Source organism: Eubalaena glacialis, chromosome 17, assembly GCF_028564815.1.
Source record: "Eubalaena glacialis isolate mEubGla1 chromosome 17, mEubGla1.1.hap2.+ XY, whole genome shotgun sequence".
Taxonomy (NCBI): Eukaryota; Metazoa; Chordata; class Mammalia; order Artiodactyla; family Balaenidae; genus Eubalaena; species Eubalaena glacialis.
The window spans coordinates 58154262-58166896 of record NC_083732.1 but is presented as its reverse complement, the minus strand read 5'-3'; the positions used below and the strand labels follow the sequence as shown (position 1 = coordinate 58166896).

At 38.4% G+C, this 12635-nt stretch overlaps 1 protein-coding gene across 10 annotated transcripts in view; it reads right to left on the bottom strand.

Annotated features, from left to right (window-relative positions):
- The window catches only part of OXR1 (oxidation resistance 1), a 633889-nt gene that overhangs the window by 94729 nt on the left and 526525 nt on the right, over positions 1–12635 (bottom strand). For 2 of the 10 annotated variants that reach the window (XM_061171298.1, XM_061171301.1), the window contains exon 1: positions 5063–5361. The exons of 5 other annotated variants lie outside the window; for them this stretch is intronic. In XM_061171298.1, the coding sequence (XP_061027281.1) occupies positions 5063–5261 (199 nt within the window). In that variant the 5' untranslated portion in view covers positions 5262–5361. Of the gene's footprint in view, positions 1–4712; positions 4855–5062; positions 5381–12635 lie in introns of those variants that run through there. 3 more of the 10 variants (XM_061171305.1, XM_061171302.1, XM_061171306.1) reach the window with 3 other exon arrangements.

Below are 12635 nucleotides of genomic sequence, written 5' to 3'. Positions count from 1 at the left end.
CAAACCATCAGATAACTGCATATTTGGGTTAACTGTTTTTGTCGTGTATAGAACTGTTTTTACTACCTTGCATTTTGTTGTCACACCACTGAACTACATTAAAGAACGGTGTTAAAAAATAGCTTTTTGAAATTAGAATCTGTATTTACTATAAAGATGATGAGGACACTTTTTGCTATATTAGAATTCCATGAGAATTTTTTCTCTTTATTCTATCAGGAAAAGTTGTGTTTTTCTTACCCGCCTAAGCAACGGGTTTATCTTTATCTTAGTGACACTGTGATTTATGTCTGATCACATTTCCCTTTTTCACTGATTGCTAGAAAACAAAGGCTAATTTTTGGCCTTTCTCTAATACATTAATTTGGTCTTAAAACATGCCCCTTTTTTGTACTAATATTCATTCATTCAAAAAAATGTATCAAGAGTCTCAATGTAAGTTTGCTGATGGCCATTAGGGAGTCTTTATAAACACAGAAGAAAACTATTTGCAGTTACTTTGCTTTTTAATTAATGTTTGATTTATTGAAGTACAAATAAAAAAATCTAGTTTTCCTTTAAGCCTTCAACTATAAGTGTATTCTATTTATAAAACTAGTAAATTTAACACACTTTCTAAGGTGCTTTTGACAGTTAACCAACTCAAACAGAAAACAAACTAAATATCCTTAAATACAAACGAGTAATTAAATTCTCTCACATATATATACTAAATTGTATTTATACATCTACTATCGTAAACACTTTAATTGCCTCTAACAAGAAAACCTTTCTAAAAACTTACCTCTAGTAAATACATTACAATAAAGTGTTAAATATAATGAATGTTAAGTTCTCTTAAACATTCCAATAGTTTCAAAATTTAGCCAAATACTTGCACCTTTTAACTTAAAATCACTCAAAAAACAATTACATAAGTATTCATCTTCAATTAGATTCTTAGACTAATTTGTATGCACTCTAATAAGCCTAATTCTCTGAAATATAACAAATATTTTAAAGACCAAATACACTGATTATTCCTAAACTTAATACAAAAATACTAAGCATTTAACAAACTTCATCATTTCCATATTTACTTCTAACCTTAACAAGGGTAAAAGACTTACCCACTAAAGAAAGCAGTGATTCTCAAAGTGTGGTCCCCAGATCAGCAGCACTGGCATTACTTTAGAAGTTGTCAGAAATGCAAATTATGGGTCCTGGCTCAGAAGTACTGAATCAGAAACTCTAGAGGAGGGGTCCAACATTTTTAACAAGCCTTCGGGTGATTCTGAGGCACACTAAAGTCTGAGACTCATTGCTTTATTGTAGCCTCAACTACTCAGAGGCAGTTTTGTCCTAAAACACAGATAATATAAAAGCCTTGAGTTCAGCCATCCAGTGAGGTGAGCAGCAATTCTAAAATGGGCAAATCTACTTCATGCTTGAGAATCAATGGACAAAGGAAACAATATTAAGACCTCAAACTTAGCTGGAGTTACCATCAGAGCAGATTGAGGTTGTTTATCAAGAAGAGATTCTTCTCCCCCTCACCTTAGGAAATGAGACTAAGACTGCAGACATCTAGGGTTATCCTCTTCCATGAGTGACCAGCACCATGAGTTGTTTTTTTAATAGTAACAACTGGGACTCCAAATCCTATACAGGCACTTGGTCTTCTCTGGGTTCAAGATAAACTATTATCTAACTCTTCCAGACAATCTGCATCTGCAATTTCCAACCTAAAATATATCTAAGTTTTCTTACACCTTCCTTGGATTTTACGTTTTCATCTCATTTTAATATCCTTCTGATTCTAAAGAAATTTCAGTGACTATCCATCCTAACCTTTACCTAATTTAACTTGTTTTAACTTTAACATCACACATGATAGAATTTTGCATTCTTCTCACATTTTTTCCCGTCTGACATAACTCTTAGAAATAGGAAGATAACACTCAAATAGATTCTATATCCCTTATTTCTTTGCCTGGCCCAGATTCTTTGTTAGGAAAATGGGATAATAATAGTACCTATCTCACAGAGTTGTTATTAGGATTAAATAAAAATATCTGCTAGTGCCTGCTCCATAGAAAATGTTCTTAGCCACTCTTATTCTTGTCATTTCCCCAAAAGATATTGTTTTAATTGGTAAAAGTAAATGAAAAGAAACTTCAAATAGGAGTGAGATGTATTTAAAGTATACTGTCACCAAGTGGGAGAATAGAATTGACATAACACGGAAGTTTATGATAAAAACTATGCTACAATTAAATTGAAACTCTAAATATGTTAAATTTTTTTACTTATTACCACGTGATCTAGTAACTGACTACTTTTAAAGGTTACCCAATACAGGCTTATGGTGATGCCTCCAAACCTGATGCTATACTCAAGGTCTAAAAATTTTTTTGAATCAGAACATAATTTACTCTTCAAGCAGGAGCAAAAATTGTGTCATAGTGTGTCTTCTTTGTAATTGTTATTAACTAGAGCAATGGTGTGATAAGCTCCTTAAAGTGTCTAAGTCCCAATTAGATTTTCCTGAGGGGACTATAATGTTGGAGTCAGCAAACACTGAAAACTGGTAAAAGCAAAAGCAGCCACCTTGGAGAGGAGTGAAGGCATCAGTTAACACTGTAAGGTAAGCAGTTTGTTTATAGAAAGAGTTAAAATCAGAAACATATGACCAAAGTTTTATCTGGTCCATCCTTAAACTGTCAATGGTAAAACTATTTTATCAACATCTTTACTGAACATGAAATGGTGAGGGGTAAGATCACAAACAACAAATGGAGTCCTGGAGTGTAGCCGATCTACAAGTGTAGAAGTGTCTGCACAAGACATACTGCTACAACACACAGGACATTTTAAAGAACTGAAGAAAGGGTGACAAATAACAGGGAACTTAAGCAGCTGTTATAAAAATCTAAAATAAAGGTAGTCACAAGCAGAAAGAGTAGAAGAAATCCTTTAAACAGACTAACAAATACTCATTCCAAAGGACAAAAATGTAAAGAAAAACCCTATACCCAAAACCTATCTGGTAGGCAGCTGCCAAGAAAAGAGTTCTCATTTTAAGCAAAGGCTGCCTAGAAATTAATGAAGAACCATTTACTTTTTACCTGTATGTATACATGTTGCCTCTCAAAGGAGTCAACTGAGGAAGCTATACTTATTCTAAGAGTGGGAGGGGGTAATCAAGTTATTGCTGGGGCATTCATCTTTGGAACTACCTTCAGAACTCTGTAGGCATAACTTTATAGACTTACAATGTTTTTAACCCCAAATGCTATTTAATTTGTAGCTTTACCATCTATCATTTTCACTAATTCTGTTCCAAATGAAAAAAGAGCTCCAGAGTCGAGAACCTCTGAGATCATCCAATCAACCTCATTTAAAACAAGAAAATATACACCCAAAGAGATTAAGTAATTTATACAAATTCTTTCAGCTAGTTACTGCTAGAAAGTACCTGTCCATTGACCTTGGTCATAAACTGACATCACAAGGCCTTTCTAACTTGTGTCAGAGATTTGGGGGCACCATGAATATTAAAGAAAGTGCCATGAGTTCATAAGGCAGCTTCAACAGGAGAGGAATTTGTATAGTATTTTGAAGCTGTAACTCTGAAGGAGAGTGTTTGATATAGCAGTGTGCTCAATAAATGTTTCTGAATCAATGAATCCGATGTATATATTTGGGCATATTTGTTAAAGTATTCATCATATCCCTTTCCAGGTTAAGTTACACCACATATTTCTCAGTTCTTCATCTACCTAGAGGCTGGTCACATTTCAATTGTTTTCAATTAGTCAACTGAGGTCTCATAAAAGAAAAAAATCCTTTATTCAAACACTTTAAAGTTCTAGTCCTCATCCCTGGTCCCACCTTTAAGAGGATTCTGCATCTGGTTAATATCCTTCAAAGCAGAAACCAAGCATCCCCTTTTTCATTCTTCTAATTCCATAAACAAGAATTGTGAAGAAAAGATATTATGTAAAGTGAAGAAAAATTAATAAAAGGGACCATGCTAAAATTACATTTTAATATTCAAGTTTCTTCAAAGTTTAAATTACACACACACACACACACAGATCAACAGATGTCCTCACAGTTTCAGTACTTTAAAATGAATGTCAGGATGTGGGTTATGGATAGATTTTATATTCTTTGTACTTTCTCTATTTTCTAAACTAATACTCACATAATTTACTCTCATAACACCAAAATGCATATTAAAACAGGTAACAAGAATAAAATATGATTAGGAGAGGTCTGCCACTTATTAACTCAGGGGAAGCCAACGACATTGGAGAAGTTACCATATGCATGATGCAAATACCGCTTCAGCAAGTGATTTTAGAAATTCCGTAAGGTATCAATGTCCTCTCATTACGACTGATTCTGTTTTTTAAAGGGCAGTACAACGCCACTATGACGAAAGAAAACTTAACAGGCAGTAGAAGTGATAACTGAGGGAAGTTTCCAGGTTCTGCCACCTCAAGACAACACGCAGCCTTTCAAAATACACGACACAAAAATCCACTGGGTTCCCGTGTACGCTAAACATTTTCTTTTCCAAAGCCGTATTAAGTGCTTATGTGAATTCTAACAGTTGGCAAATATCAAATAAAAACAATGACCCAAACCAAACCCAAGTCAAGCACAGCGTTCTTAATGATTTCTAAGAGGGAAAACACGAGCGTCACAATTGGTTCAATATTCACCTCTCACGGGGAGGGAAAAACGAAGGGATCCTACCCTTGAAATAGTTGGCGGGGTAAGGAAAGTCGAGCATAGGTGAAGAAAGCAGGAAGAGCAGAGCAGGAAGAGCTACGACGCAGACACGAGCAAGTCTTCCGTCCCCAGAGCAGAGCGAGTCCTCCGCTCCTCGCCCCGGCCCCGCCGCCATCCCGGCCCGGGCACACCTGCCAACGCCCGGCCCGCGCCCCCCGCCCACCACGTTCACGCCGGCGGCCCGCGGGGCCTCGCCCCCCGCGCAGCGCCCACCCCTCCGCCTCCCCCCCGCCCTCAGCCCGGGTCGGCCGCGCGGGACGCGAAGGAAGGCTGGGCTCACCGGGTCCCTCCGGGCTGGACGGCGCCGGGGGCCGGTGGGGCGGGGACCCGCACCCGGGGTCCCCCTGGGCGGGCTCCCTCAGGTAATCCTCGAAGCGCACCTGCCGGGCTTCGCCGCCACCCCCGAACCCCCGCAGGCGGTTGGCTGTGCCTCGCAGAAGGCGCCCGCTCTTCCCCGTGAACGTGGTCAGGTAGTCCATGCTGCCGCCGGGCAGGCGCCGAGGAGGCCAACGGTTTCCGCCGAGACGGCCACTCGCTGCTCGCCCACCCACGCGTCCAAGCCGCCACTGGGGGCGGTGGCTCCGCACGCCTCACAGGAGGCGGGGAGGGGGAAGGGGAGGGGACGTCCGGAACTTGGCCCCGGGGCGGACCATCAGGGAACTAGGTGTCGGGGGAAAAGAAGCTGGACAAAAGTTTTGAAAAGTTTCTCTTGTTGCTTCCAAACGCCAGTTCGGGCCAAATTTAGCTTGTAAAGTAGATACATACTTCCTGGAACAGAGGCAGCGTCGAAAAGTGGCGGCCTTGTAGCAAGTCTAACCGGACCTATCCGCTTCCCCCCACGTGCCTGGCTCCAATGGAGCAGGCCTGCCCCTCCCTACCCCGCCCAGTCCCGACCCGACCGGACTTTCAGGACTGCTGGGGAAAGGGGAGGAGGCTGAGCCTCGGAACCTGAGGGCAGAGCCGGGTGTAAGGATGACCCTGGGGAGGCTCTGCTGGATTTGCGGAGAGTTTGGGGGCCTAGGAGGGCAGTGTCCAAAAGTTTCTGTGTGTCCAAAAGTTTCTGTGAGTCTATGTGTGTTAGGGGGAGGGGCACAATCCACAGGAAACTTTTGCAGTTTGAAATTTTGGGGGGTGGGGTGGGTGAGAGGAAGGAGAGAATGTTAGTTTTAAGGTAAAACTGCAGTCGTAGTTAACATGAAACAACCCAGATAAAATGCTTCCTAGGAAGCCTTATGAGACCATCTTTGTAAAATAAAGCATTAATCGTCACGTTCGAAGTTCGCCGTGGCATTATGAACTGATGTTAGAGTTTGACATTCCATGACTCTGGTCCTGTAAGGCAAGGTAATTAGGGCTTCAGTGTGCAACTTTATCCTCCTTTAAGCAGAGAAGGAGCAATGACATTTGACGGACATTTACTACCCGATTTTGTTTCCTGTGAGATCTGGTTATTCTCTTCCTTTCACATCTGCTTATAGCTCTTTTAGTTTTTCCCATGCGGTAAATAAACTCTCTTTCTTGGAATTACCAATTTATTAATGTAGGTTTGAATTAGGAAGTTGAAGAGCTAATCATACCAAACAATGGAGTCCAGAAAACATCTTTCAGGAACTTAAGCATTTTGCCAAACCGTTAAAGATTATCCTCCGCCCTGCCCCCCCCCTTTAAATTATTTGACTGATCTTTTTCCCACCATCACCATTTTCAGCTTAAATTCTTAATAGGTTGGACAAACTTAACCATTCTAACATCAGCATCACCTTTATATTTGGTTAAATGTATAGACTGTCCGGGCTGTACCCCAGAGTGTGATTCACAGTGTTTCTGAGTAAGGACCCAGGAATATGCATATTCAGCAACCATCCCTGTGTTCAGATGTGCTGCTTAGGAAAGCACTGCTCCAGACTTCCTTCTGTACCTCCTTGGAACCCATGTGGTAGAGTGGTAAGTGGCTGCCAGTTTTTCTGCGATTTCCATTTGATAAGGAAGGAAGCATTACCAAGCTTAGCACCACTTCCAAGATCTCAGAGAGGCTCAGTAAGCTTTAAAAATTGAATTTCAATGACTTAAGTCTAATCCTGATTAACTACAGTGAAATCCTTTTTCTAAAATATATTTTACATCTTCAAATTTGCCATTAGTTTGTGATGATCATATCCAAAATAGTGGTTGAGTTTTTTATACCTGATTAAAGCTGCACTTTTACATCTAACCTTAGCAGGAACCTGTACTCTACCAGTTCAAATACAGGTTTACAAGCAGTTAACCCATCAATTTTTTCTGCTTCTGTTTCATGGAAAGCTAGAGCTGCTGGATAAAAATGTATAACTTTGATGATTAAGTGCTTTACAAGTTTTTATTTAAACTCAGCTAAGCCCTAATGTCTCTAAAATCCTTTTACTCATTTCATCAGCTTTCCTTTTTATTCTTCCCATTTGTTGTCTGACCCATCGCCATCCTCCTGAAGTTACCAAATTCGTTACTCAAACATGTTACTTGGTCTTCTAAATGACTCAAAATCATAGGCCATGAAATATAAACACTCTCACTTTTCTTCCCCTTTCCTTTTTAATCTATAAGCTCATCTCCATATATTGCCTCAGGAGGAAGGAAATCCTTACTCTTGTCCATGCCTCTCCTTCTCCAAATTAATTCTTGGCCTTAGTCTGGTGTATGTTGTCTGTGACTTGTCAGCCTTATTATTCCTTTGCATTTTATTATTTTTTCTCTCTCCACTCTGGTTCCTTCCTCCTTATCATGCCATATCACCACATATATTCCTCTCATCCTTTAAGGAAAAAAAAAAAAAAATTGTCCTTATATATCGTGCATGCCTCCTCCAGCAACCCTTTGCCTTATTTTTAAAATAACTTTATTGACATATGATTTTATAAACCATATAATTCATCTGTTAAAAGTATACAATTCAATGGTTGTTAGTATATTTACACAGTTGTTAAACCATCACCCAAATCTAATTTTTGAACATTTCTCTTACCTGCCAAAGAAACTTCTTGTCCATTTCTAGTACTCCCTATTCCCACCACAGGCATAGACAACCACTAATCTACTTTTTGTCTCTATGGATTTGCCTTTTATAAACATTTCACATAAATGGAATCATACAATATCTGGTCTTTGGTGTCTGACTTCTTTCACTTAGCCTAATGTTTCTGAGGCTTATTCATGTTGTAGTATGTCATTCCTTTTTATTGCCAAATAATATTATAGGGATATATCATATTTTATTTATCCATTTATAAGTTGATGGATATTTGTATTATTCCCACTTTTTGGCTATTATGAGTAATGTTGCTATGAACATCTATGTACAAATTTTTTTGTGGACATATGTTTTCATTTCTCTCTATACCCAGAAGTTGAATTGCTGGATTTATTTTTTTGGTATATAACATATTCTAAGTTTAAGGTATATAATGTGATGATTTGATAGGAGTATATATTGCAAAATGATTACCACAGTAGAGTTAATTAACATTTCTATAAACTTGTATAATTACCTTTTTTGTATATGTGCTATGAGAACGTTTAAGACCTACTCTCTTAGCAACTTTCAACTATACAATATTGTTAACTATAGTCACCATGTTGTATGTTAGATCCCCACGAGTTATTCAACTTAAAATTGGAAATTTATACCATTTGAGCAACATCTCACCATTTCCCCCAACCTCCAGACCCTGGCAACCACTATTCTACTCTCTGTTTCTATGAGTTCAGTTTTTTTTAGATTCCACATGTAAGTGAGATCATACAGTATGTGTCTTTGTCTGACTTATTTCACTTAACGTAATGCCCTCAAGGTCCACCCATGTTGCAAATAGTAGTATTTCCTTTTTATGGCTGAATAATATTCCATTGTGTATCTATATCACATCTTATTTATCCATTCATCCATTGATGGATATTTAGGTTGTTTCCATGTCTTAGCTATTGTGAATAAAGCTGCAGTGAACATGGGGATGCAGCTGTCTCTTCGAGACAGTGATTACATTTCCTATGGATATATACCCAGAAGTAGAATTGATGGATCATACAGTAGTTCTATTTTAATTTTTTGTGGAACCTCCATACTGTTTTCCATAGTGGCTGTACCAATTTACATCCCCACCAACAGTGCATGAGGGTTCCCTTTTCTCCACACCTTGCTAACACTTATCTCCTACCTTTTTGATAACAGCCATTCTAATAGGTGTGGGGTGATCTCACTGTGGTTTTGATTTGCATTTTCCTGATGATTAGTGATGCTGAACATCTTTTCACGTAACTCTTGGCCATTTGTATGTCTTCTTTGGAAAAATGTCTATTCAGATCCTCTGCCCAGTTTTTAATTCAATTGTTGGTTTTTTGCTATTGAGTTTTATGAGTTCCATATATATTTTGGATATTAACCCCTTATCAGATAAGTGGTTTGCAAATATTTTCTGCCATTCCTTAGGTTTGCTTTTTATTTTGTTGATTATTTCTTTTACTGTAATGTAGTCCCACTGGTTTATTTTTGTTTCTGTTGCCTGTGCTTTTTGGTGTCATATCCAAAAAGGCATTGCCAAGACCAATGTCAAGGAACATTTTCCCTGTTTTCTTTTAGGAGTTTTATGGTTTTAGGTCTCACATTTGAGTCTTTAACTTGTTTCAAGTTAATTTTTGTGTATGTTGGAAGATAGGGGTCGAATTTCGTTCTTCTGCATGTGACTATCCAGTTTTCCCAGCAACATGTATTAAAGAAACTGTATTCTTGGCTCCCTTATAGTTGATGGTATATGCATGATTTATTTCTGGGTTCTTGATTCTGTTCCATTGATCTATGTGTCTGTTTTTATGCCAGTACCCCACTGTTTTGATTACTATGACTTTGTAATAAATTTGAAATCAGCAAGTGTGATGCATCAGCTTTGTTCCTCTTTCTCAGGATTGCTTTGGCGGTTTGGGGTCTTCTGCAGCTCCGTATGAATTTTAGCATTGTCTGTCCTATTTCTATGAAAAATGCCATCAGAATTTTGATAGGGATCACATTGAATATGTAGAACACTTTGGGTAGTATGGACATTTTAACAATATTAATTCTTCCACCTCATGAACACAGGATACCTTTCCATTATTTGTGTCTTATTCAATTTCTTTCATCAATGTCTTACAGTTTTCAAAGTAGAAATCTTTCACCTCCTTGGTTAAATTTATTGCTAAGTATTTTATTGTTTTTGATGCTATTGTAAATGGGATTGTGTTCTTTATTTCTTTTCCAGATAGTTCTTAGCATATATGAATACAACAAACTGACTTTCTCTGTCAATTTGTATCCTGCAACTTTATGAAATTATTTATTAGTTCTAACAGTACTTTTATGGAGTCTTTAGGATTTTTCTATATACAAGATCATATCATCTGTAACTTTACCTCTTCCTTTCCAATCTGGATGCCTTTTCTTTGTCTTGCCTAAGTGCTCTGGCTGGAACTTCCACTACTATGTTGAATAAGAGTGGTGACAGTGGGCACCCTAGTCTTCTTCCTGATCTTAGAAGAAAAGCTTTCAACCTTTCATTGCTGAGTGTGATTTTAGCTGTGGGCTTATCATATATATGGCCTTTATTATTTTGAGGTACATTCCTTCTGTATCCAATTTATTGAGAGTTTTTGTCATGGAAGGATACTGAGTTTTGTCAGATGGTTTTTCTGTATCTACTGAGATGATCATATTAGTTTTATTTTTCATTTTAATAATGTGGTATATAACATTTATTGATTTGCATATGTTGAATCATTCTTGCATCCCAGGAATAAATCCCACTGTTTGCTAGTATTTTGGTAAGAATTTTTGCATCTATATTCATCAGAGATAAGTGTCCTGTAGTTTTCTTTGGTGTTAATTCTTCTTTAAATGTTTGGTAGAATTCACCAGTGAAACCATCTGGTCCTGGGCCTTTCTTTTCGGGGATGTTTTGATTACGGATCCATACTTCTTACTCATTATTGATCTGTTCAGATTTTCTATTACTTTATGATTCAGTTTTAGGTTTAATTTTTCTAGCAATTTATCCATTTTTCCTAAGTTATCCAATTTATTGGCATGTAATTGTTCATAGTAGTCTCTTATGAACGTTTATATTTGTATGTTATCAGTTGTTTTAGTTTAGACTGTATTAGAAATAATTTCCCTATCTCTGCTCTGTATTTTTTAAAAAGGTATTAGAAAAATGTAAATGCAAAAAGGAAAAGAAAGAGCAAAATAACTTGGGAGAAACCTAAGCCTGTTGCTAGTTATTATTTTTATACCAAAATGCCAGTTTCCAGCTTCAGTCTGTAGCTGGTAATTGGATAGTATTATTTTTGTTTTTTCTTGTTGGAGGGGCTATGGGGGTATTGAACTTTGGGCTCTACCAATACAAGACAAAATGAAGCATGGCAATAAAAATAGAACCTGCCTACAAGTCCATCCATCTCTCTTAGACAAAGTTTTGGGCAGCAATGCCAAGTTCTTATCAATATTCCACTTGTTTTAGCCGGGGTACATGAGCAGAAAACTGGTAAGTGCTGAGCATAATATCTGAAAGGAAGAGAACCTACTCCTTCCTGTTCTTAAAGTGTATGGGGGTTCCTTGACTCCCCACCTCCCCATCCCAAACAACATTTGGGAAAGATGCTAATAGTACCAGGCAAATTAGCCAAAATCCAGACTGCATATAGGAAGAGAAACCCAAACCTGGATGGTCAATCCTTAAATGATCCAGCACTAGCCAGATAGGTTTGATTTTCAAGAGTCATGCACTGGCCATTCTCTCCCACTGCAGATCTACTGTTAGTTCTCACAAGGCAACAGAAACATCGATAGAACCAGATTCTGTGCTGTTCTAACAGGCATGAAGAAAAGCTTGACCACTTCCAGCTACCTCTCAAGACAGAAGCAGACTAAGCCCACCTAACCCACTCCCCACTCCTTACCCAGGGCCTCTTATGGGAGCTAAGCTGGCTCTACAACCAACACCATGAGCAGTAGTGGCATGAAAAACATTTAATGAATGAAGTGAACAAAGACTGGTTGGAAGCCACTTTGTGCCTACTCTACTAATTTTCTGGAGTTAAGGAAGAAGGGGGTGGGGAGGAGATTCTTAAAACATACAGAGAAAGGTACAACAGCATTGTTAGGCTGCATGATACATAAACACATGCATTTATGTTTGGTCATTAAACCCTACGTGTTGTGTGACATGAAACCTCCCAGCTTTTAGTTTCTCCCCTCTTTAATCATCTCCAACACTGCAGCTGGGTAATCTCAAATCCATAGATCTAATTGTTGCCTTTCCTCTACTTTAAAAACATTCCTGTTCACAGCAGTAACGTCCTGCTGATAATGAGAATCAGCTGTGGAACATTTAAAAAAATACAGATTTCCCTACTATACCCCAGAGATCCTGATTCCGGGGTTGTAGGGTGGGGCTCAGGAATCTCATTTTTTGATTATGAGCCGTGTTTGAGATCTGCTCCTTTACAGTTCTTCTAGTGCTTTGCATATTTAGTTCACGCAAATCACACATTTACTTCTGAAATAGGGCCACAAGACTAGTTTTGACAAACACTGAGCAAAAGTGACGTGTTTTACACTCACATGTGTAAAGAAACAGCCTCTTTTTAAAGCAGCCAATGCTCTACACTCCATATGCCTCTGCCCCTGCCTCAACAACCAAGGATACTACCTGCTTCAGGTGGCACAGCTATGAGATGGTGGAGCCGTCTCCAATAACCTGGATCCCTGAGAAACTACGTGGATCAGAGTCCCTCCCCGCAACTTCAGTCTGAATTGGACATGTAATATGAGCGAGAAATAAAGAAATAAACAC